Genomic DNA, 26,177 nt, shown 5'->3' with positions numbered 1-26,177 from the left:
AAGTGTAAGTGACACCATAAAAGATTTAGCTAAAGCAGATGATGCTTTTTTTCTTTTCAATAAAAATAGAATTTAGAAGATTAAATAATTAAACCAACAAGAATACACATTCAGGATTTGTTCAAGCAACAGCCTGAATTAGGTAATTGAGCATATTTTTCATTAACCACTAGAGGTCACACAGTAACCATGGCAGACATCCAAAAGATAAGTGGACTCAATGGTCTGTTAAAATCAAAATAGAGGGATACTCACTGATTTGCACCCACAAATGGAATTCCGAACTAGAGTAGCCTAGTTCCCCAAAAGATTCAAAGAACTTTAATGTTCACAGATGTCATTTAGTATTTTACATCTTCATAAAACTGAGATTTATTATTTTCACTTCTGAAAACACATCAAATAATGGGTGGGGGTGCAGCAGAATTGTCAGAGCTTGCAGTGCTTTTGGATGTTTTCCTGATTTCTTCAAGTATTTCCTCATTTGAACTTCTGGAACTTCAATTCAACCAGAACAGCTTCAGCTCTATCTATAATTAATACTAAGGAATCATACTAAGCTGGAATGTTCTAATATTTTATAGTGAATTTCTTGCTGTGTAAATGGACATTTTAACATTCCAAGAACAAAAGAAATAGTAATGAAACCAAATATGATCTCATATACATAAAATACATTGTATTTTTAATGTCATACCAAAGTTTACACTGGACACAATAACTCTCATTCTCTTTAATCTGAATGGATATACACCCTCAAAATTTAGATGCAGTCAGAATGGTCAGGGTCTGAAAATTACTTGTTTGCAAGAAATTCACTTTAGTGCTATTGAAGTTCTAGTCTATTTCAAAGCATTTGAAGAAACACTATTTGCAAAGTGGTAAAGAGCTTTATGTTGTACACAGCTAATTAAAAATTCCCTGTAAAGTTCATTTAAACCCTTCAAGAAGTTGCACACAAGTGCAGAGTGAGAGGTAGATCAGAGTCAGTGATCCCGTACTCCATCCATATTAGATTAAATTTTAGGGCTCAGAATACAAAGATATTTCAGGAACTGACTCATTTTTATTCCATTTACAACGGTTCACATTGCATCTTCTCTTTGGAGAAATTTCATTTCATTAGATCCCAGCAAAGAAATATAAAGAAAGACCTGTGTATGAAAGTCTTTTACTACAGCAGAGCAGCACTGCCAAGGCATTAAACTGCCCTCTAACCCAAGAACTGGTCCCACCAGAACAGGTGCTTCTGTTGACTTGCATTACCTGTTCTGGAATAAGTAAGATATTTCACTCCCTAAAGCTCTCAGTCTGGTACATTTCAACATTTAAAAAAAAAAAAAAAAAAAAAAAAAAAGAGCAATGGAACAGCTGTAATCTGAATAATAATTTCAAAACTTTCAGCACCCATCATGTTTTTCAGTTTTTCAGCACAACGAACACCACCACCAAAGCTCACAGGACACATATTGCACTATAGGAGCAATTCCTTGACACAAAACAGAAAACATAAATCACATCTTAAAAGCAGAAAAGATGCAGACTTTTTTCAGCATAAAATCAACAACATAAATCTATCTAGGTCTTAAGAAACAATATGAGGAAAAAAAAATCCAGCTTCACCTGCACACAAGGTTGTGTGTATACACATACCTACACACACACACAGATTGCAAATCAGCACAGATTACTTTCCGCTTCATACTAACACAGTGAGATTTACAAACTCCATAAAAATTTAGAAGGCAAGAATATTTTTTGAGGAATATCCAAATACAAACCTGCTTTTTCTGTGCCTGCCTTTTCTGAGCACCCAATGTAGCAGACTTAAAGCTAAGAGACTTGGACTGTCTCCTAACTTTGACTGAATCTCTCCGGCGATCATATGAAAAAGACGAAGACTTCTTTGTAATTTTCCTCTTAGGTGTGTCTGCCATTTCATCCAAAGTATGGTTACCTTCAAGTTAACAGCATCCCAAGAAAATAAAACTCAGTAGCATCAAGCTCACACCAAGCTTGTATGAAACAGTCTTCAATCCTACAGGAAATCTAGCAGCCTGCAAGGAATGGAGCCCACCGAAGAACAGTCTCAGTTCTTCCAACAGGTTGTAAAAATGAAAAAAGCCGATGGTCCTGCAGTGCTGTATGTCACTGAAGAGCAGGCAGAACTCCTTCTAGCTGTATAAACTCAAACAGGCTTCAGCAGTGATGCTAATCTGAAAACGTAGTGACTATCCTGCTGAGCATGCTAAAGGTGAACGGGAGGTAGTTCCCTGCACACCAACAGGGTGTGGAAGTACACCAACAGGGTGTGGGGATGAAGCAGAAGACTTTGGGTTCAAAGCATCTTCTTAACTCCTTCCTCTCTGGGCTACTGCTGGGAAGTCAACTGAAAAGCCAGACTGGTGAGAGCTCCCCAAAAAAAGACAGCATTATTTTCTTCTCTTTGAATCTAAGGTCCTTTCTGAAGAAACCTTCAGCATGCAGTAAGCACCCCATTAAATGCATAAGGGGCCCTGTTTTAATCTAATTTAAATATTCTCATCTCTCTCTTTGTCAGTAAGACTATTCACACTAAAAACCTAAGAGATACTTTAACTTCTAAGTCAACTAGAAAATAAAGTACCTGACTCTGAACCTTACCGTCATTCCTGGGAATTAACTATGGAGTTACAGCAGTCTCTTAAGACTTCTTGGTATCAATGGATAAGAGGGTAATGAATTCTCATCCCAGTGACAGTGAGGGAACCTTATCAGACAGCTGAGATTGCAACTTTTGAACCAGGACTGTGTTTAGGTAAGAATGTTTCTCTTGCATAAGGTATTAGCCAAGGAACTCTACAAGGCTGTAGAGCCCCAAGTTGTTGCTACTGATTTCCATTAAGCAAAACACATCCAAAGGGCCAAGCTCTAAAAACCATTTAATCCATGTTGAAAGACAAGGAGGAAAACTACCTTTGACAAACTTAGGCATTGTCTAGGGTCTTTTCCAGAAACTTTACCTTAATTTATTCATGATGCTACTTCACGTACAAAACAACTGTGAATAATTTATAGTTGCAGGATTATCCATTACTATAATTAAGCTCTAATATGGGTCAGTCCTCTGGTGTATGAGTCTCACCACCTCTGTTAGGAAATATCTGTGAAGTTGGAACAGCAATTCTTTTAAGACCTGCTGATCTCAAGGAGTAAAAGTGTGTTAATGAATCCCTATAACCAATCTTTCCTGCAATTTCTCCCTTTGTTGTAGGATGAATAATATACCTCTAGGACATAGTGATATTGCTAAAATTAACCAAAAGCTATCAGAATGTTATGTATTTATTAGCCATAATGGCCTAATTCTAGATTCACTGTACATCTTTGTGGAGATTTGCACTGTGAAGGATTAGAAAGTACAGCTTTATATTATCTGCAACTATATCTAACCAGTGAATCTGTAATTATTACAAGATATAGAAAAAATCCATTATTAAATATTTTTAGTACAAAGTCTTTCTTAATTGTGATGTGCTTATAATACTGTAGAAGTCATTACCCATAGCCACACACTGACCTTCAGTGTTACTAATATTAGACACTATGAGATCATCATCATTTCAACACTCTGTGGTTTTCAGCGAAGTTTAGATTAAAGAAACTTTTTCTCACAAACTGAAATCCTATTTAAATTACCAGTTTCCATGACTTAGAAGCATCACTTTTTGAAGACTTATAATAAGCAGAGAATTCAGTATTATGTGCTTGCAAACCACATCTCAAGAAAAAACATATACTCCAAAACTTCATGAAGTATATACAGCACTTGATAAACATCAGAGATATTCTGAGACTGAAAACCTTTTGCAGACAGCTACTCTTATGACAGTTTCACTTGATGACCCAGATCTTGCACTGAAAAAAATAAAGAACCAATTCTCAATATCACCTCTGATTCTACAGCCATCTATGGTTTGCTTCTTACAACATTTTTTCAAGGCTAAGATTCTGCTCCATTCAGACATTGCTGGTGGAGGACATTAATCTGTACCTGAAGTCAGTGTTGGTATTTGCTCAATGCTTTTCACTAGTACTACAAAATCTTTTTTGCTTGCTTGGTTTGGTGCTGGAGGAAGCAAGGGCTCACGACCAGCACACAGAGCAGAGATCCCACCACCCATCCCCTTCTGCACCCCTTGCTGCACCACAGGGACCACTCCAGCAGCTCCACAGCCACCAGCAGCCTTGCTGCTCTGAGAAGCAAGATCTCAGTCCACTCAGGTTCCCATTCTTCCTCTTCTTCCTTCATACCTCAACCACTCCCAACTGCAAAGTCCTCTCCTCCTCAGCTTGCCAGGTCCTTTGGTGAATTTAGAATATGCATCAAATTGCAGAAAAATACTCAGTTTTGCAAGGAAGTTTTCTGCCACTTGAGTGAACAAATCTGAGATGGGGTCCAAAGAGCCCTCTGGTCATGAGGCCAGAGCCATCATGAGCAAAGCAGCAAGACTGGGATGAAAATACTGGGGAGAGGCAGAAATAGAGCAAAACGCTGGAAGCCTTCTGAGACCTGCTTGTGTACCTTGCACGTAAAGCCACTGTGTCCAGAGGTCTATTGCAAAATCAGAAACACTCTCCCAAATGTAAGAGCTAGCTCAGAACTCATTAGTTTGTGTATTCAGTTAAAGCAGTCTCTCACCTTTGCCAAAATGATATTACATCCACTGTGTTATTGTCTACTCCCTGGAGGCTTCTGCAACTCTTCATGACCAGCATTCACCATCCATGTTCAGCTTCCCACACAATAATGGAATTTGTCACTCCAGTATTCAAATCTCCCTTCTCTTCTTTCAGAACAATTGCAAATATATTGAACAATGCATGCTCTGTTTTCCATTTTCCAACCAGTTACACATCCATAAAACCCTTCCTCTTATTCCATGCCAAGTCTGTGGGGGTTTTTGACTGTACTAACACAGTCACTGTTGCTCAGGTCTGTCTTTCTGCTGACAACACAGGCATAATATTGTGAGATACGACTTTCCTGACAACACTGTCATGATCTTTCCCAGTATATCCTATTCATGCATGGGCCTGCTATTCCTCAAGGAACAGTTTTTACCAAAATATTCAATTTTCAGAAGTCAGATTTACCTGCAGATCTTCAGATCTCCATGAAAACTGACTTATGGATTTACAAATGTCAGTCCTACCTGGGAGTTCTTAGTGCATCAATACAATTGTTTCAGCATTATAGGAAAGGAATTGGAATATTGCAATTTATCCCAAAAATACACAGCAAATCATGAATGGAAATGCTGTCATCACATAGCTAGAAAAAGCTAAGTGATGATGAGATTAACAATTTGAAGAACAGTGCTGAAAGAGGTAAAAAACTAAAAACTACAGTTAGGAGACAACATTTAGTTACATCTAATATCTCTCAGGAATTGAAAAATGCATGTTCCAAAATTAATGTATTATGACCTTTATTTCCTCACTTCCATGGATATATGATTATGGATTAGTCTCATTCATGAACACTGTGAAATTAAAATTTAGTTTACTATTAGAAAGACTACAAGCATTTAAATTCCATTATTTGACTGAAGTTAATATTTATATTTTGAGTATGTTATTTTCAAATATGTTTTCATTAAATAGTAGCTGGGAATAAAGGTTGTGTAAATACTTTGGTTTTCTACTTTTGATTCATCAGCAAGACAGACCTAAAAATCATCATGTGTCCATCCCAGCAATGAGTCAATAGTGTTAATGCAAAAACACCAGGTTTAAATGGACACACTCTATTTTTACCAGTTTATCAGAATTTCAGTAATATAAAATTGTCAATCTCTAAAGGCATAATTAAAATAAAAACCACTGCCAAAAAGTAGATGACATCAAGAGCTCGTTGTTCAAAAACTGAAATTTTTTAACATAAAATAATCATGAGGTTGTTACATGATGGTTTTCTTTCCCAGTATCAATACTTTCCCAAGCTTGGTGGCTCAAGCAGTTATTTTAAGCTGTTACAAGAAAAGAACGCCTTATGCTCAAAATGTGTTTTGCCAAGTCACTTGTGAGTAGCAACAAATTGTTTCAAGGTCATCTTGTTTCACTGGGATACAGGGAATGAAGACACAGAACAAGAAGAGAGAAACTGCACACTGTGGCAGAAGGTAATCATGGCAATAGTTGAAAATTAATTTGATAGAAATGTGATAGAAATGTTTTGAGGGGAAAAAGAGTATATCAATCATGGTATTCTAACAACTACATTTCTGAGTAATTTTTGAGCATTTTAAGGTTTTGCTGTCAGATTTGCTGCACGGGACATGGAGAAGATGTTCCTTCATTCACTCCAGGGTGTTAATCTGTTAAAGGCAGAAACAAAAAGCCCAAAAAGTTGTTATTCTCTAGTGATGATTTTAGGGTTAAATTCTTAACTTGCAGAATCAAAGAGAAATCACATGTAAATTCAGCTGCAAGTTTGTTTAAATGAGGCAGAGACACCCAAAATTTAGAATAAACAACACTACTTTGAGTATTCTGATTATGTGCTGATGGAAATCTAAAGATAACACAACTTTATCTGCACAGCTTTCATTGACTTCAAAAGCTCTTTAACATTTTTGAGTGAATGAACAGGCACAGGGTTACCAGAATTTCATTCTTTCTAACAGCATCCTGCTGTCACTGGCCTACTCTGAATTTACTACAGAAATAGGGTTTTGTATAACTGGCCTGAAAAATAAGAGTGAGAGAGCAAGAATCAAGAGCAGGTTAAAGGCTAGCTAGTTCCTAGCTAGCCTTTAACCTTAACATTATAATGCATTTGCTCAAAATAGCCCTATTTCTGTGCTTCCAAGTCAACATTTGTAACAAACAAAATAAAGTCATTCTTTCCAAACCCATATTTTGTGTATCACATGCCTCTCTTCTAACTCAACAGAGCTTTCCAAGAGGAAGTAAACAAAACAACAGTATTATTTAGAATTGACCATCTGTTTTAATACAAAACCCCAAAGTTCATTTCCTTTCCACAACACTGGGAAAAGGTCCTAGTATGCCTTCATATTATGTGAAGAAGCTGCTCAAAGACTTTTTCCCACTAGAAGTCTTCACAATTCTTCACACTTGAAGCAAGCAGGCACTAACTTCACAATAATATTCATACAATCTCTCTAGGTTTCTTAAAAGCAGATGCAAATGAAGCACAATTGATTTCCCTGAATTTCAGCTGCAGTTTGCTTACTTAACACAGTTCAGTCTAGCTCAGTGTTTACAAATTCCATTTCAGCACATATCCATGAAATTAATCTCCATCCCATTCTCACCAGAAGTATTTCACTCAAACCAGCAACTTCTTGTGTGTCTTTCTGGGAGGTTCAAAGTTTGTCTAAGCAGCACTAAGCACCAACATCACCTTGAACTTCCAGTGACCTGGGCCAGACCTAGCACCACACACACAAACACTGTGGGAAGCAGGAGACTTCACTCCAGACAAGACCAAACCATATTCCTCTGGTTTTTATCTCTGCACTCAGTGGGCGTAAGCATGAATTATGCAGGGTGAAGAGCTGGCTGAATATTTGAAAATGTTAAGTCAAGCAAAGAAAGCCCATGCCTGCCTTAGTTTAGAGAAATAAAGCCAGACTGTAAATCTAAGTATGTATCAAATAACTGTGGTTATTTTTAAGAACCAGTGTTGAATTTATCAGGACAGTGATAAAGGAATTTATAAAATGGTAAGGCCTTTAACCTTTACATGTTGTTAATCCCAAACTAATCTGGCAAAAAATAAGTATATTGGAGCAATTGAATTTACAAATAACTGACATTAAGTTCATACCTACATTGTTTCAAAGTTGCTCTATTTTCCCAGCTGATCATCACAATCAGTGGCTGCTAATGGCAGATCTTTGTTGTTCTCTTGGGAAGAAAAAACTCTTTTACCACCAATATAGCTACACCAAACACAGGCATTTTGATCTCTAAAGCTCCCCACTGAGCAACAGTCTGAGCATTTCTATTCATAAAAAAAGTGACATATAATTGCAAACAAATTTTATTTTCAATTTGTTCAAAATAGAAATAACTATTTCAGTGATAATTCAAATGTGAGCAAATTATATTCATACACACACTTTGGTTGCTTTTTTTTTTTTTTTTTTTTTTTTTTTTTTTTTTTTTTTTTTTTTTTTTTTCTAAATAAGATTACACCACAATTTCCTCAATATTTTTTCATGGACAAGGGTCTATGGATCTCAGGATAAGCACTTCCATATTACACCCAAAGTGTGAGAATTACTAAAGTGTCTACGTGCCTCAGTCTAGCCGAAGAAAACACAGTTAAGGATGGTTGGGTTCTGGTTTTCTTCTGCAGTTGGGGGGGGGGGAGGGTTTGTTGGTTATTTTTTTTTTTTTCTGCTGAGAACGTCTGCCTACTAAAAACTGAACTGAGGTCATCAAGTATGCAATCATCAAGTTGGAAACTTATCAAGATGACATATGTTTTTTGGGATTCTTCACAGAGAGGGCTACTTTTGCAAGTTACAGAAATCTGAACAAAACAGGCTATTAACCTATCTTTAAAATATTGGTTTAATCACTAAATGCACAAGAAACCTGTATTTTTAAAATAATGGAAGTAGGTTATACAGCTGACTAAATGCTAGCTGAAAATAGAATCTTGTTTCTTGTAGCCAAATATTTTTCAAAAACAAAAACAAGTCAGCCCATTTGTATCCACAGAGATATATAAATGCAAAAAATACTGTTATGTTTCCACTGAAAACTATCCACATTTCCATAGTAAAACCTGGAAAAAATTACGTTTCAATAAATTCTTTAACGTTTTCTAAAAAAAATTATTCAAATGAGCATGTACTAATTTTTTGTTTATAAGGTTATTACCATTAACTGCATTAACCAAGCAACTTTACATGCAGTGATATTGTGTAATATAAATGTCCACATCTTATGCTGGCTAAGTTAGAGTGCTTTATGCACTTTCTCAATGAACTGTGTTAAAGGACTTAAGAAAAGCTGTTTCAGAAAGGAACAAAGGAACAAACAGCTTGGTAAAATCAGTTTTTCCATGTAGTTTGTTTCATGTTTTGCTCCTTTTTTTAAGGAGGAACAACACTGAGCATTACAAATCATTCCAGAAAGCAACTGGCTAACCCTTACTCACCCATTCTGTTTTAGTAAGTGACAAAAGAATAAAAAAATATAGGGACAGAAGAAGCTAAATAAAGTCACCCTACCAAGCTGCATTTTAATGTGAAGGATGCCATCAAAGATACTTCTCTCATTCCATTCAGAACAGCTGCTCTAAGGGTCTTTGTATTTGTTATAGGACAGAACATTTTCTCCATGGAGACAGTGGAATAGGAGTAAATATATTCTTCACATCACTTAAGTGTTTTATTTTACTATGGCAGTTGACTACACACAGCAATAAATCCATCAAGAGGACAAGTGGTCCTTGGCTGTTCTGCATTCTGTATTGTGCTGATATGACACTGCACAATTATAGCATAAAAGCACCACCAAAGACAAAAATTACATTTATCACTGATCTTTAAGTCTAAAGAACCATGGTAAGAGCAAACTGATTTTCAAAAATACAGATGTCAGGTAGTAAATAACACAACAAACTTCAAGAATGTGAGGAAGTTCTTTGTGAAAATGAACACTAAAACATTAAGTGTTCAGTTTTCCAATATCCTAGATATTTTTGTCCCATTTTTGAAAAAGAGCGATATAGGCAAATGTTTAATTTTAAGCACAGCTAATCCTACAGACCTCAGTAATCATTTAATTACATGTTTAGACACCATCTGTTTAAATGCCTTTTTACAAGTTATGTTTAAGTGTACAGATGCAAAATATCCCAACTGGAGATATATTCCCAAACTCTCATTAATGAGGCCTGCATTAGGTTCTAGCAACACAAAACCACTTGCTAGGGGGGCAAAGCTAACAACCCAAAACTAAAGGGAGCCAAGGAAGGTCAGCTGCAAAACACACTACAGGAAACTAAAAAACAATGACTAATCACCAAAATACTTGAAAAGACCCAAACGTGAAGGTCAAGTGAGAATGACTAATTCAAGGATATAAACCAGTACAGCACAGTGCATGTTTATATTGCACCTTCCTAATCAATGCTGCAAGGTCCTTTAAAAAAAGGAAATTTAACTCATAGGTGCCATCAGTAGAGATGAGCTTGGCAAATGCAGAGATAAATACTACTCATTGCTAGGTATCTTGTCCATCTATACACAAAAACAATATTGTAATAATTACTTTGCTTGCTTCAATTGCAGTCAGACTTTTTCAGCTATTAGTCATGCACATAAAAACACCCACAGAGTTTCACTGTGAGGAATTACCCCACTTGAAGGCAGCAAGGCAAGGTAACATCCAAAGAATAAGGTCTTGAAGTCACCAGAATTCCAACTTCTGAAGAGCAGAGCACATGAGGAGCTAAGAAGTGCATTATTCAAATAAGTCTCGGTGTGTGTGTATATATAAAAATATTTATATTTAGTGACAACTTGCACCAGCCTCGCTGAGGCCTGCAAGCAAAAGCTAAACTAATCACACAGCTGAGCACTTCAATATGAGATAACCAACTAGAAGTTTTAATTAGCTTTTCATGAAATCTTATCTGGACACTATTTTTATGGAAGAAATTCCTGAAAACTCAGCACTGTTACTCTATACAGCTTGAGTAATGCCAACATTTCAGACAGTGAGGAGTCTTCATGTCCCAAGACTCCTCACATAATTTTCCTTTAGAAAGTCCTGGTTGAAATAACCATGTCAATTAAGTTTTGTCACAAGAAATAACTACAGGCAAAGTATCTATTTCTGAAAAATTAGCCTAAGAGTCATCATCTGGCCAGTTTTCAAGGAGCCTTGACAGCCTGTTCCAATAGAGGCAATTAAGGATACCGTCAGTGAAGGATTGTGGCCCTGAAACATTTTTCCAGACTGAAGTCTGTATCAGGCTCAGATGCTTTCAGGGGCTCCAGCAAACACATGTGGCTTTCTAGAGAAAAGTGGCATATTTACATATTTACATTTACATGACTTTACAGTTTGCCACAGTGTTTCTTACCTACATGTTTTTGAACAAGAAATTGAAAGATTCTTGTATCTATAACTTCAAACAAATAACCAATAAACAAAAAACCTCGTAGTTGACTGTGATCTAAATTTCTACTTAAAAAAGAATAAAAGCATCCAAGGCCCAGCAGTTTATAATAACTGTCTCAAGTTCTGTGTAACTAGCAATTTCTCCAAAAACGATTTTTGGGGGAAAAAAAAAAAAAAACAAAAAAAAACCAAAAAACTCAACAGTTTAAAATCAGCATGCTTTTTGCATATATTTAACTGGTAACACAAAGCTACAACGTCTGTCTACAGATGCTTTTTTTTTGTACACATGAATGTTCCACTGTTTGAGGTGATTTCATCCTTGCAGCCTCCTTTTCCTATTCAAACTGTTAAAGAATCAGAAAGGATGGAAAATCCATAATTTCAATTTTAAAAAACCCTGTGACAGTAACCAATTTCTCACATCTGTCAGGCAAATAAATAAAAAATGTCCAAAATCTCTGTGTTGACTCCCACTTTGGGACACATGCAGGAAACACACAGCACTGATGTGCAGTTTGTGCCACGCTGTTTTCGTAGCCATTTGTACTTACACGGTCTTTGTCATCAGCTACATCACAGAGAATGTCATCAAGATCCAAGATCCCACCATCCCCGTGCTCCAGTCGATGCACTTGTATCCAGTAGTTTGGATCCTGCATAAAAGAAGAAAATAGGATCAGATTATCCACCCTATAGTCAGCATCTCAGTCCTACAGATGCTTAACATCAAACATCTACTTCAGTCATATTTCTGTAAATAAATGTAAATTGAGATGTAAAGCCCAACTTCTTTTTTAAATTGCCTCAGACTAGATATGTAGTCTGCCCTTTTCTATCAGATCTGCACGAGTCACAATCCCATCACTGACACACAGGACTCTGACATACTCCCAATATTACTGCACATTACATTCCCAATATTCCTTGCATAAAAGGAAAATACATTGCCCTCATAATAAAGCATGTCAGCAGTGAACAGGCACAAAAGGTTAAATGCAGCTGTAAAAGATGTGAGGTTTTTACAGAGCAGCTATAAAAGGCATAATCCAATATTTAAACACTATCAAACGCTTTCTACCTGTCCTTTGCTAGAGGTGGTAAACAGAATATCTAAAACTTATACTAAGAACACTTCCCACATTTAAAACAAAAAATTATATATACACACAAATACATATACACACACATATATGCATACAAATATGTGGGTGTGGCTTTGTGTTTATACACGTGTCTAGCAATAACTGGGAAGACTGGCTTTATAGTCTTTATTATTACTTTTGATAGCAAAGGAAGCCATAGGGAATAAGGTTGTGTCAATATGACCCAAGTGCTGGTTAGAACTCAATGTGCTATTCTTAAAGGATTTGTTTCCTAATGGGGGAATGTTGCCCTGTAAACACAGGGTCTGATCATGCTACATAATCCTGCTTCTCAAATACACCCCCCAGTGCCCCAGGCTGTTGCTCAGTGTCTCACAGTAAAGGAGCCTTGCTTTTCACTGGGAAGGCATGGCTGCACAAAGTTACTGCTGGGAGGACCATCAAACCTGCATCAGCTTGCAAAGTTCCTGACTTCCTAAAAATAGCAATTAGCATCAGCCTTTTCAGGTATGGTGTCTAGAAGTGACAAAACAAACAAATGAGAATAATAAAAACATCACACCAAAGCCAAACCTGAACCTAGCAAAAACCCACGCACACTAAAAATAGAAGTCATAAATAAATAAATAACCTCCACCCTAAAAGGCTTGAAAATATTTTGATTTCTTAAAGATGGAACAGGACAAGAAATGGGACTACAAGGATCCCTCTAAATCCATATATGTATTTAAATCCTGACAGAACATGCTGCACTAAAGAACATCAAGAGATATGCATCTTGGTTTTAATATCCTAGAACTCTATGTATTTGCACATGGTATATATGCATAGGTCAAATATTTTGTAGATATTTGATAACTATGAAACTTACTTCACTGTTTGTATAATACATCCTCCTTAAACACTGCTGCAAGTCATCATCATCAGATGATCAGATTTCAGAATTACATTTTACAGTCATTAGACTAGTCATTTCAAAAATTAAATTACAGATTTTTTTCTCTGATTTCTCTAAGTATTAAATATCATTAACTTCCATTTCTTCTAAGCAAGCACTTATTATACAATTAACTGGATTTCTACTATGTGGGTTTTGACATACTTTCACTGAACAGACTTACTGTTGTAGCATATTACAGGAGATAACTAGCATATTACAGGAGATAACTCAGCATACATTTTTAAAAGTAAAGATTCAAGAATAATTAGAAATGCTATTATATTATTCACACTGTCATGCATACAGAGATGCCTACATAGCTAGCTAATACACAAACCTGGTCTGTAAAAAAAGTACATAATGCAAATAATAGGATAAACTTGTAAAGTTTGAATACTCCACTAATACAGACAGGGCCGGACAAAGTCACCTGTGTAAACCAGAAATCTTTCAACAACAAATAAATTTGAAGGGAAGTCCACTGAAAAGATGCCTTTGTAAACTCTGCTCTCAAATTAAAAAGGAAAAAGATCCTTCCTCATCCTCCAGCCCACTAAAAAAATCTCCTCTGGCTCTCATATCTACACCAAAGGTTGAAACACATTTGCAAAGACCAAGACTTAGAAGACATAATCAAACAGACAAGCTGAGAAGCGCCCTGCACTCCTAAAGGACTGATCCAGGTTTCCTCTGCTGAGATTCTCCATCTCAGAGCTAAGCTAGAATTGAACCATAAGCCAGCCTTCATGCAAAATCATAGATGGAAAACCTGGTTTGGGCTTTAAGAGAGCCTGATCCCTCATACGTCACCCAATTCACCATTTTTATTTGCAACAATTAATCTTCTTACCGAAGAATGGAAACATTAAAAACAGGTAACTGCAATACTGGCTCAGTGACCTGACTACATCCATCAAAACAAACAGCACCCAAGCTGAAACTACAACTTCAATATCCATGTATCCTTGTTTTTTGCTTCCTACCACAACTATTTCCTACCTCCAAGGCAAATGTAAAAAAACATTCACGATTACAGAATCAATAGCAGAAACACCCATTTCTAAATCACTATTGTGCTATTTCAGCATGCACAATCTACTTAAAAATAGCTTTGATATATAAGCTGCATCACTTCTGCTAATTACTTCCTTTAAAAGTTTCTCAATATTGCATAAGAAGTTTTAGATAGACTTCATTTCTACTGCATCACCTGTTAGTACTGCCATAGCCTGAACTGCTCTGGTCGCTTTTCCTGTCAGACAAGGTCCTGATACAAAAAACAATACGTGAGCAAGACCAGACAAGAAATATATAAAACTAGTTTGGCAAGAATTTACTCTGGCGGGATTTGGTAAGTAAATATGAAATAACAATGCAACTTTTCATTAAAGCCCTCTCCAAACATCAGAACAGTCTTCTCTTGAGGCCCTTTTACTCTATTAAAGGTTTTGCATAAATCAAGGATTTCGTGGGGGAGGATTGGGAGGGAAGGGAGTACTCACATTCTACAGAGATTAGTTACACCATATTGGGGGGGGGAAGAAACTAAAAAAAAAAGAAAGCAACATTGAAACTAGTGATTTTACCAAGTTATGAAAATCCACAGCTATTTATGGTTCCAACTTTTAGCAATTATTTCTATATATTCTTCAACCAAACATGAAAAAAACAAACTGCATAAATGTTCACATTTAAATTCCTATTCTGTGATCTGTCTAAAATGAACATAATGTTGTACTAGAGTCAGCTCATATACACTGACTGATAAATATGAAAGAAACAGAACCAGACTTGATGCAGACTGAAATTTAAGTACTCCTACATGGATGTTACAAGTGCATCTGTATTCATGGCTTGTCAAGTTGTATTTCTCCATCTCAGCCAGTAAACAGATATTCACAATTCCATACACAATAGCAATAATACAGTCCTCAAACATTTTCTGAAGCAGTCAAATAAACTGTTTTGGCTAAGACCAGTTCCTAAAGTGGAAATTGGCTATTTCCTGAGTTGACATAACTTCATTTGAGGCAAAGTGGTCCAGTTACTCCTTCAGGACACCTGAACATTTTCAGGATCACCCTCTCTGGGTGGCAGTCCAGGTCTCTCAAGTGAGATGTCAAAAATCAGGGACTGCCACCAATACTTACCCACAGCAATCTGCTCAGGGCATGTGCAACAGGGTGCCTACACATGCTAAAAGGAAAATGTCTTCTAGTTATTAAACAGAAAAAAATGCTAAGTATATCAAGTCTATAAAATGCTAGGTATATCAAGTCTAGGAAGTTTCTGTAAAAAAAAAATGAAACAAATTTTTAAAATCTCCCACAAGTCTTTCAAGAAACCTGCTTCAGAGTTACAGTTTAGTTAGACATGATCCTGTTGTTTCAAAATCTGAATTTGTATATTAGAATCAGATTTTCATATTTTGTCAATAAAACAAAGCTACATTTATATTCTTTCACTGCTATCATTTTGTAAAAAGGTACTGCACTTTCCAAATCTGCAATGCATTTAGACAGAAAAATAAGTGGTGATAGAGAACTCATTAGCTTCACTGCTTCACCAAGGTGTAAGTTAGCAAAGTACAATTATTTTGAAAAAGCTGCATGGATGCCTTTGTCACTAGTTCATGTAGAAGAACCAGCAAGTTCACTTCATTGAATATAAGGACAGAAGTAACGCTAAACCTGATTTATAATATCTTCATTTAAATATTGCATCACTCAGCTCAAGTCTAAGCAAGTCAGATCTCCTGTTTCCTGTCTACACCCATTTAACTCTTCAACTTGACAATGATTATAAAGGTAGTCATAATTTAAGCTCATGAGCACCACATTTTCTAATCCTCAGTAATGGGAGATAAATATTTGCTAAGTGAACACCAGCACTGAGACTGGAAGCAAAAGCACATTACAAGGGCAGCAAGAATGCAGCATTTCACATTCTGTTTATTACATAAAATGACTTCTAAAAAGCACAAAGGAAAAACTGAGAAAATCATTCATTTAAGTAGTATCATTCAGTGTTCCATAGCTGTTCCCACATAATGGAAACAAGGACCATATGTGGAAAACAATATCTAGAAATCAGAATGGAAACAGCAATGTCTTCTTATTAATGACATAGGAAGATTTCTTATTCCTTTATATCTAAATAGGTGTCTTGGTTTTCACAAATGTACCTTTTCCAAAAATATATGGAAATATTTAACATTAAAAGTAACAGTAAATAGGATTATTCCTTAAAATACATTGTCCCTATCTTACAAGAATACAGCACTACAAATCTCTGAGTAGCAATCTATTTAACAGAAAGCAGAAAATCAGGCTCCTAAAAGCCTGATGAACAATGCTTGGTGTTTACTAATTGTGCCCACTACTGTGATTTAATCTCACCTGTCACCAGTAGGATGTCCTGAAGCATCAGAAAAATGACATTAATCTGCCTGGCTACAATTACCTACTTGGAGCTGGGATCACAGAGGAGTGTGTGTGTGTTTAATTTCTTGTGTGCTGTTTGAAGCCCATGCAGAGAACACTACTGAGGGAAGACATCAAGCTCTCCTTAACTTTGCTCACATTTCCCAACTGTGTTTCCCTCCAGCTGGGTGCAGACCAGTTGCCACTACAATTTGTTACACATCTGGAAACCAAATAAAACAGGTATTTTATCCCCCCACAATCTATTTTCTAATCAGTTCTTGCCCAAATAGGAAACGTATTTTTTACCACACAACACTCTTGAGAAATGGATTGGCTTTGCCAAGCTGAGCTCCCAGAGGCTCTCTGCACCTATCAAGACCATGTTTCTGAACTGAAATTATTTAAATTTAGATATAATAAATAGCTTTTTGCTTTAAAACATATCCTTATATCATTTTAAAAAACCACTATCAGCTGGACAGTTGTGCACAGGTATTTCAGTCTAACACTCAAAGGAAAACAGACTCACCAACAGGACAAAGGACAGAGCAGAAACATATCCAAGTATGTCAATATAACTTCTCAATTATGGATGAGGAGATAAAGGGAAACTAAGTATATATTATTAGTTTCTGCTTAAAATCATCTGGAATTCAAGATTACAAGGCCATGTGTGTGGCTATCTTCACTGGATTGAGTTTTTTGAGAACAGATAAAACTTTTGTGGCAAGAATACACCCAGACAAAAACCAACTAAAACACTAGGCTGGGGTGTGTACTGGACTTGTCTGTTCAGCAGCATATGGCACTTGGGCGTGTTAGCAGTCTGAAAGGAAACTATGGTTAATAAAAAACTAATATATCTGAAAATTTGCCAGTGAATTCATTCATTTCCCTGTCTCGTTCTGTGCTGCAGGCGGGAACCATCCAAACAAGCAGTCAGGTGCCAAAAGACAGCCATGAAGGCTTGCAACGTCAGCTGGCTTCCAGTTACATCCCACAGCCCGAGAAGCCAGCAAGAACAAGTCCCTGGGTTTCAATTGCATCTCCATCCCATCAACTGTCTGCTCGAATTTCAGGCACGAAGATCTGCTGCATAACACACAAGAGCAGCATTGGGACAATCAGCTTCAAAGCCGACTGTGCTTTCCACAGTGCATTGATGCTGCAGCACGGCTGCAATACTGGCACAACAGAAGTGCTTTCACTGTCTCGCAAGGGCACAAGCCACAAAAATACTTAACATTAATGAAAGCAGCCCAGTAAGGCTCAGAAAGCAACTGATACCTGTAGCAACTCTTAAGTTACCAGGTGATGACTTGAAGGGACAGTTATCTTTTCCATTTCTGACCTCACTCCACCTGCAATCACTCCCCTTACATGAATTTTAGAGCACATTCACATACACTTTGCCTGTATCCCATGAAGTCAAGAAAAAAAGGGCTACAGACTATAACAGAAAATAGCTGAATGCTGCACATCAGAAAATAAGCCTTATGCCTTTCATCTTTTTGATCCTTAACCTGTAAAACTGCTCTTTGTTCTGAAGATGCACCACAATAAAGCTAATTTCTTGCTATTCTGTATTACTGAGAAAGAGGAATACACATTCAGGAAGGTTACACATCATGCCATAATGAGAGGGTTTGGTCTAGGATTCGACATTTTTCAAACATAACAGATTATACATAATGTCTTCAACCAAGGGATGCACGCTGATCTGATATGAACCAGTTACAAAAAAGAGAGAAACATACAAGCCTGATCACTGAAGCATCTTGTTCCACTTTTGCACTCACCAGTGCTTTCCCAGCCTTGCTAAAAGGGCTTTAGCTTACCAGAAATTCATCCAAGACAAAAACTGAACATATGGCAAATATCACTCCTCCTGGCACACTTTAATGTTAGAAAGGATGTTTATTAAGCCAAAAAAGTAGTAATATTGGGCTTTCCATGCATCCTGTATATCCAGTTTCAACGAAGATTTACTTAAAAATTAATTACATTACACCATCAATGTCAGTGCTCAATACAGAAGTCTGATAGCCAAAAAAATGAGCCAAATAGTAATCCACTTCAGCAATTAAATGCCTCCTAAAATCCACTAAATTGAACTAAAATGTTCAGTAAACTGCTGGAACACTACTACATATTGAGTTGCACTACATTATCACTGGAGTACCAAAAAAAGCATCAAAGAACTACTTAATCTTGCTTAAAGTGGCAAAAGCTTGCTATTAAAAATGGTAAATTTGGCTGTTAGCCACTTCACAGTTCACATAAACTTTTGAATATATATATGAAATTCTTGCTCTTCTGAAAAGAAATGGAAATTTCCTAATCTGTAAGGAAAGTAGCCCAAGATCTACTGCAGCAGTAAACTTCCTGTTTTCCTATCCTACAAGGATATGCAAGTTCTTTCTATTAATGCATTACCCCCATGCATCATGAAAGCCTGGAATTTCATTTAACTCATCCACTGTACCAGAAGCAATCTACAGTAATCCATGAGAAATCATATCACTAATTGCTTTAAATCAACTTTCCTACGTACTGCATAATTTCCTATTAAATATAATTACCTATTAAATAGAATAGAATCTCTATATACCCCAATAATTTAATGTCAAGGAATAATTCAGACTGGAAGGGACTTCGGGACACCCCAGAATTGGACAGGGACCACGCTTCCTTTGTCTTCTGGATATGCCCTGCTGACACTGCCTGCTGCCAGTATGCAGGGCTGGCTGCTGCCCACTCACTGTGCCCAGCCCCAGCCTGTGGCACTGCATGGGACTCCTCCTCTAGTGCAGGACTAGGCATAGAAGCACAGAATTGCTTAGGTTGGAAAAAACCTCTGAGATCATCAGGTCCAACTGTTAACCCAGCACTGCCACGCTGACCACAAAACCACGTCCCTAAGTGATACATCTACACGTCTTTTAAATACCTCCAGGGATGGTGACTCAATCACTCCTCTGGGCAGCCTGTTTTCATGCTTGATAATTCTTTCTGTGAAGAAACCTTTCCTAAGATCCAATTTAAAGCTCTCCTGGTGCAATTTGAGGACATTTCTTCTCATCCCATCACTTAATACCTGAGAGAAAAGACAGGCTCTCACTTTGCTACAACCTCCTTTAGGCAGTTGTAGAGAGCAGTAAGGTCTCTGCTGAGCCTCCTTTTCTGCAGGCTAAACAATCCCAGCTCCCTCCGCCGCTCCTCCTAAGACTTGTGCTCCAGACCCTTCACCAGCTCTGTTCCCTTCCTCCGGACATTTTCCTCTGTTCCCTTTCTCCAGCACCTCGGGGTCTTTCTTGCACTGAGGTGCCCAAAGCAGGACACAGGACTCAACGTGTGGCCTCACCAATGCCCAGTACAGGGGGGCAATCCCTGCCCTGGTCCTGCTGGCCACACTACTGCTGATACACGCCAGGATGTCACTGGCCTTATTGGCCACCTGGGCACACACTGGTTCGTGGTGAGCCCAGCTGCTGATCAACACCCTCAGGTCCTGGGGTTCTGGCTACATTTCACATGTCTCCTGGCAGTCTATTCCAAAAATATTGGACTGAAAACATTGCTCCTTGTCTGAACTGATGACATTATGACATTTCTTCACAGCACACAGCCCTCTAACCACTAGGAGGTGCCACCACCAAAGGGCAGGTCCGGGTCAGCGCCTGGACTCTGATACTAGCACTAAGTCAGGCACCCGCAAAAAAGGAAAAGTCATTTTGTGCAGTCACCAGAATGCATGTGGAACCAAATTTGAGAATCATTAAATGAAGAATAAAGCTTTACATTTGGCTATGAAAGACTAACACACTTTTCACCACGACGATCAGTAACCATACTGATAGTTCACACTGTAAGCAACTACGTCCTGTTTGCTAAGAGGAAGAAGTTAAACATGACACTGCATCTCTAAACTCCATTATGCCCATGCTGTGAGCATCAAATAACACTGTCCTGTCCAAACTGTAAAATAAAACTTTACATGGGATTTACTTCAATCCCACTTAAAGAAAATCTAAGACATCTACTGAAGCACTGCCAACAAAGTCCAACTGTGGTAAATCCACAAGTAAGGAAAGGTAAATGTTGCCTTTTCAGATTTTTTTGCTGTAATACAGAGCTTACTTCATAATCTGCATGTAAACACAACAAATAATGCAACAAAATTGTCTCTTGATGACAATTTTAAAATATTAGTATTAACTCCAAATGACAGATACGAATTACAGCAATCAAATCCATAGCTCAAGAATATGCAGTGAAATGTACTGTTTATAATGGTGCACAATCTTGTATGTGGGGATTTAGAATTTGGGCAACAATGCTGAAGAAATGCAGAACATCTTAGGATTGCAGCTTGACAATTGAGCCATAAGTGAATTTGATGAAAGAAGTGCTTTCTGTTTCTTCCCAGAGTTTATTTACCTCCACCCATCATTGCAGAATTGCTTGGATTTAAGCAGTTCATTGGTTTTTTCAGCCACAACAACAGCTCTTCAACTACACTAAATCTACAACTCGATTTAGACCAGAATGATGGGTTTTACTGGAACAACCAACCACATATACATGTGTGTACATACAGACCTATATGTTGTAAACCAACATGTGTTACTCTTGATACATGCTGATTAAACAAAACCAAAAAAAAAGTGATTCTGGCAAAACGTTTCAAGGGAAAATTTAAGAGGATAGAGCTGTCTACCCAAGTGCCATCCAGCTTAAGAGGAATAGCCTAATTTATTTCAGAAATGTACTTGAATTAAGATTTTCACTTGGGGGCCATTAATCTCAAGTATCATGAAATATAGAAACAACCAGTTCTGATATATGTTCCTAAATGGGCACAGCCAATTAGTCGTGTAGTATGTGAATTCTAAACAATGATTAATATACAGAGAGTTGCAAAATCACATACACTACCTCACATTTCCAACACACTGTAAATATAAAGTTAAGACAAAATATTAAGTACCACTCTCTGTCCTCTTGGTTGTATTACTCCCCAGGGAACTTCAAACTCAAGGGTTGGTTGGTAGGACTTTGCAATATAAACAGCTTTGCTGAACCATGTGGAAGGAATGCACAAGCTATGAGAATCACAGAAAAATTTATCTCAATTTAGGTCAGCTATGATATTGTATGTTTTTGATAGGATTTCGAGTTTTAGCATGCCTGGTGCTTTACACCCTGTCAGCCATGCACTGGGGTACCCACGAGCTCTCCCTGCCCCTCTGCAGTTGCTGTAAGCAGGGTGCACGTGGGAGGAGATGAGGAGGAGATCCCCCACACTCCCTGCACCAGGGTGCTTGGGCACTGCCTGCTGCCTGCACAGCAATTCCCTGTCTGCTGCAGAGGAGCAACGTGTCCCCTATGGCTGGTGGATCAAGATGGTAAATGGAACAAATGAAGTGGCAAACTAACATAGGCTGAAAAACACCTACAAATCAACAGCAGAATAGATATATGGGGCATTTCTACTGATTTTTGTTGTAGGAAAACCCTGCTAATAGGGAAAGGCTCAGGAGTTTCCCCTGTGCTCTATAAAATTGTTCCCAAGACTACAACCATATTCCCTGTCTTTGTCCTCCTCTCCTTTGTGCACATTCTAGCTCATGGACAGAGCTTTCTACACTGCCTAAGTAGGCTGACATGAGGCCAGGATCTCCACACACCAACATTCCACCATCTAAGGGACACCCGTGGAACAGGATCTGTGTTTAGCACACTCCTGGACACACAAGCAGGTATCTCCAGGTCAAACCCACCAAGGAAATCTGGCTTCCAGTAAGCATCTGCAAAAGCAATGTGGAAATAATCATGGTATCCTGTTAATTTATCTCTTAAATACTTTTCAAGATACTTTAACCAAAGCAGGCCTTATTTTCATCTCCAGGGAACAATTTGTAGCAATAATATTTAGCTATTACTTTTCCAAATTGCTCAATCTTTTTTGAAGGAGTGTAATTTCAATTCCTTCCAGTGGCACTGATTTAAGTATGTAGAAACTCTTTTCTAAACATGCCTAATGCTTTTCTGGAACTTCAAGAACAATCACTATATAAATTCAACTACTATAATCATGTTTATGTTATAAGGTTAAGTAAAACAGATCTGCAATTCTCTTTGAATTCAAGGTTTTGATTGCTGCTAACCCAGGGCAGAAACTGCAATGCAGCATTTTATGTTAGTGTGAAGGAGAGGAAGTACCTTAAAACTAAACTTCTATAAACTATACTCTCAAGGATTGTTTGTTTTGTTTTCAAATATATTCATTACTTCTGAATATAAATACTGGGGATTTTTTTAATTGACCCTAAGGTTTACTATGGCTGTAGTCCTACTGACTGGCCATGCTGTAGGGTATTCCCATATTTAAGATGAAAAAAATCTAGCACCATATCTGGCTGGAGACCTCACCAGGAAAATAAAGGCAGAACTAACGCTAACTGCTACCAACTCCACATTTTATCTTGCCTGCCCTTTTAATTCACATCTATGTTTTGTTCAGAGATCACCAGGAACAGTTCCTCCTCACAAATGAGCAGTAATCCTCTTTCTCAAATCAGTAACTGAGCTCAGCTCTAAGCTTGAGGCTTACCCCAGTATAATCAGAATCCCGCTCTCACACTCTTGAGTAGTCAAGAGAGCCCATAACAGGAAAACCCTAATGAAGGAACCTTACTCATGATTTAATGAGGACTCTCTTCATTTTCCAACTCCTCCCTCAATCTCACTTCCAGTTCCAGAATTTGGTATAAATACAAAAAAATCACCTGCCAGCTGCAGCTACCAAGTGCACCACAACCTCCCTGCTTCCTCTGGCTTCTCAAAACCCACTCTCCTCCTCCATCATCCACATTTGCTTATGACTCCCCATCACTTCCATACCTGGCCAGCAGCAGAAAATAGGAGGCATTCCAAGAGGTTAAAGCAAACACAGATGACAGCTATTGGAAAAAACTTATTTAAAAGAGCACCCCTTCCATTTACCAAAATAGATTCCTTCCAACCAGATACTGCACTCCCCTCCCAGACCCAGCTGCATTAGCACCCATTAACATCAGCAAGCCTTGCCACATTAAGCCCTGAGAAGGAATCCACTAATGCAGGAAGATGGTGATCAGCACTAAAAACCTCCTTTTACCTCTTTAGTTATCTTCTCCCTTGTCACCCCCCGCGATAGGGAGCAGCTAACAGCAGTGCACTGAACTCTAACCCATTACACATCTTTCAAAATCGCTTAAATCTCCAACGGCATGTCTGCACTCGTCAAAATTCAAGCAGAAGACTTTATTAAGAGAGAAGCAAAACCAGCTAGTCTTCTTGACCAGAAAAGAAAGCAATAAAACATAACTATTAAAATCAGTGCAGCAATGCCAAGCCCTATTTTGAACAAGAACTTTTCAAGTCTTTTCAGCTGAGTTGTGAGTATATCACATATAAAATTGTAAAAACTATTTCATTTTTTGAACTCAGAGCACTTCAATTTGCATCTCCGGAAGTTTTGATTAAGATAAGAATGATATGACAGTGGTGTTTTCAGCCATAACTTACACTGTGGTCTAAATTAGAAATTCCCATCTTTGTAACAAAGTCAATTTTGGCAGAAGGTACAGAGAAGTTACTACAATTGCGTGCACAGGGACAATCTTAGAAATATACTCAAGCACACCATAATATTCCACCTAGAATTATATCTTCAAGCCTGGTAAAACCCAAGTAATTATCTTTCTTCTCTTCTGCTAGACAAACTGGAGAGTATCCTCTACTTGGTCAAACCTGAGTTTGAAACCTCCAGTTCCTAGTTCTTTATGTGCTTTTAGAGCCTTATTGAAAATGTAACATGTAACAGCCTAATTATATTGTATACATACACAGAATCTCATAATTATTCGTAACTCACAGCAAAAATAAATTTCTCACAGGATTGATTGAAAACTAAATAAAATCGAAAAAAATTATGATTCATTTAGGTGCAGCTCATCTGTTTGCAAAAAAAGCAGTATTTTTAACAACACTGAAGCTTCTGTTTTCTGTAATTAACTCCAATAAAACACATACAGTATGCAGTATGCTTGAGACTAAGAAGAATAAGCAACAAACCGTGTCTAATAAGGTGTAGAGAAAAACAAACAAAAAAAACCAAACCAAACAGGTTCTTAGAAACTGCACAACTTTTCTTTCAGAAAATCTGTTTTTATTAAGCACCTGGGATCTCTCCAATGGGTTTCCTACCCAAATGCAGCTAGAAGAACGTAGCTGTACTATCTTCTGCTAGCTTTGAATGATCAGTGCATAATCAAGGCTGTAGGTAGGTATGTGGAGATAAGGTCTTAAACTCCACTACAGAGAAAAATCTGCATGTTGTTCTGTAACAGAGTAGAGCAAAAAGAAAAGACTTTGATGAATAGAAAGAGACTAAAATATGGCATCATTTTCTGATGGGTTTAGCATATGGTTTAGATAGCATATGCTGACAGTTCCCCAGCCAGGACTGCATCAAGCCAACCAAAGTTTTAAACCATTTCATCTAAACACAAGGCTACATCCATGTATTTTTGCAAAACACTTCAAACAAATTAATTTCACTTTGCCACTGTTCCTGTAGCAACCAAGAGGCCTCTGTTTTGTCTCTTCTATATTAATAGCAACTGCACTGTTAAAAAGACAATTAAAGTTTCAATAACTGAAAAAAAATTTTTTTTTATAAACTCTTCATACTTTTTTTAAACATCAAGATGTCTGGACTGATAAAAGCTTGCAAGCATCAAAATAACAACCTTGTGTGTATACATACATATATATATATACACACACACCCACTCTTGTATATGAAACCTGCTCTCCTGTTCTTAAAGCCAAAAATACTGTTCTTGAAGAAGTCTACTTCAAAGCCTTTGTATTTAGATTCTCAGACTACTCTTGCACTCTATGTACTCTATTTTGATTCAGAAGAATAATTATGTACACTTACACAATTGAAAATATTCCATTAAATAATATAATTTTTATTTCCAGGAACGGGGGGCTTTGCTTTGTAAAGGAGAAATCCTCAGCTTGGCAGAGTCTCACAGCTGCTTTTACAGGCTATTTCCTAGAGAAATGTAACTCCCAGCCGTGTACAGATTAAAGCCCCAGCACTCAACAGTGGGACAAACAACTGCACACACCAATTGGTTACACACAGCACCTGCACCTGGGCACTGAGCTGCTCCTGGGCTGCACCAGACAGGCTGCTGGGAGAATTCCCAGGGAAGGTCCTGGTCTATATATAGTGAGCTGTTCAGATACACAGAGGTCATGAACTTTGACTGGTTAAGATACAGAGCAAGATGTACCAGCTGCAAGTGACGGATAAAGCCTTTGCTGGCCTCCAAACAGGCAGTGTTTCCAACACACAGACCCCAGCTCATTTAAAACTAAAGTGGGGAATCAAAGCTTTGCTGCATTTTCATGCATTCGTGATGAAGCAAAGGGAGAGGCAAGAAACCTATTAATGTAGGCCTCAATTTAAAAACCAGACTGTTTATATGA

At 37.6% G+C, this 26,177-nt stretch overlaps 1 protein-coding gene across 12 annotated transcripts in view; it reads right to left on the bottom strand.

Annotated features, from left to right (window-relative positions):
- PARD3 (par-3 family cell polarity regulator) overlaps positions 1 to 26,177 on the bottom strand; it is a 442,545-nt gene that overhangs the window by 382,129 nt on the left and 34,239 nt on the right. For all 12 annotated transcript variants that reach the window (XM_088159644.1, XM_088159672.1, XM_088159667.1 and 9 more), the window contains exon 2: positions 11,709 to 11,810. In XM_088159644.1, the coding sequence (XP_088015770.1) occupies positions 11,709 to 11,810 (102 nt within the window). The remainder of the gene's footprint in view (positions 1 to 11,708; positions 11,811 to 26,177) is intronic.

Source organism: Sturnus vulgaris, chromosome 1 (assembly GCF_052056855.1).
Source record: "Sturnus vulgaris isolate bStuVul1 chromosome 1, bStuVul1.hap1, whole genome shotgun sequence".
In the NCBI taxonomy this organism is placed as follows: Eukaryota; Metazoa; Chordata; class Aves; order Passeriformes; family Sturnidae; genus Sturnus; species Sturnus vulgaris.
Note: the sequence above shows the minus strand (reverse complement) of the source record. Positions and strands in the feature narration are given on the sequence as shown.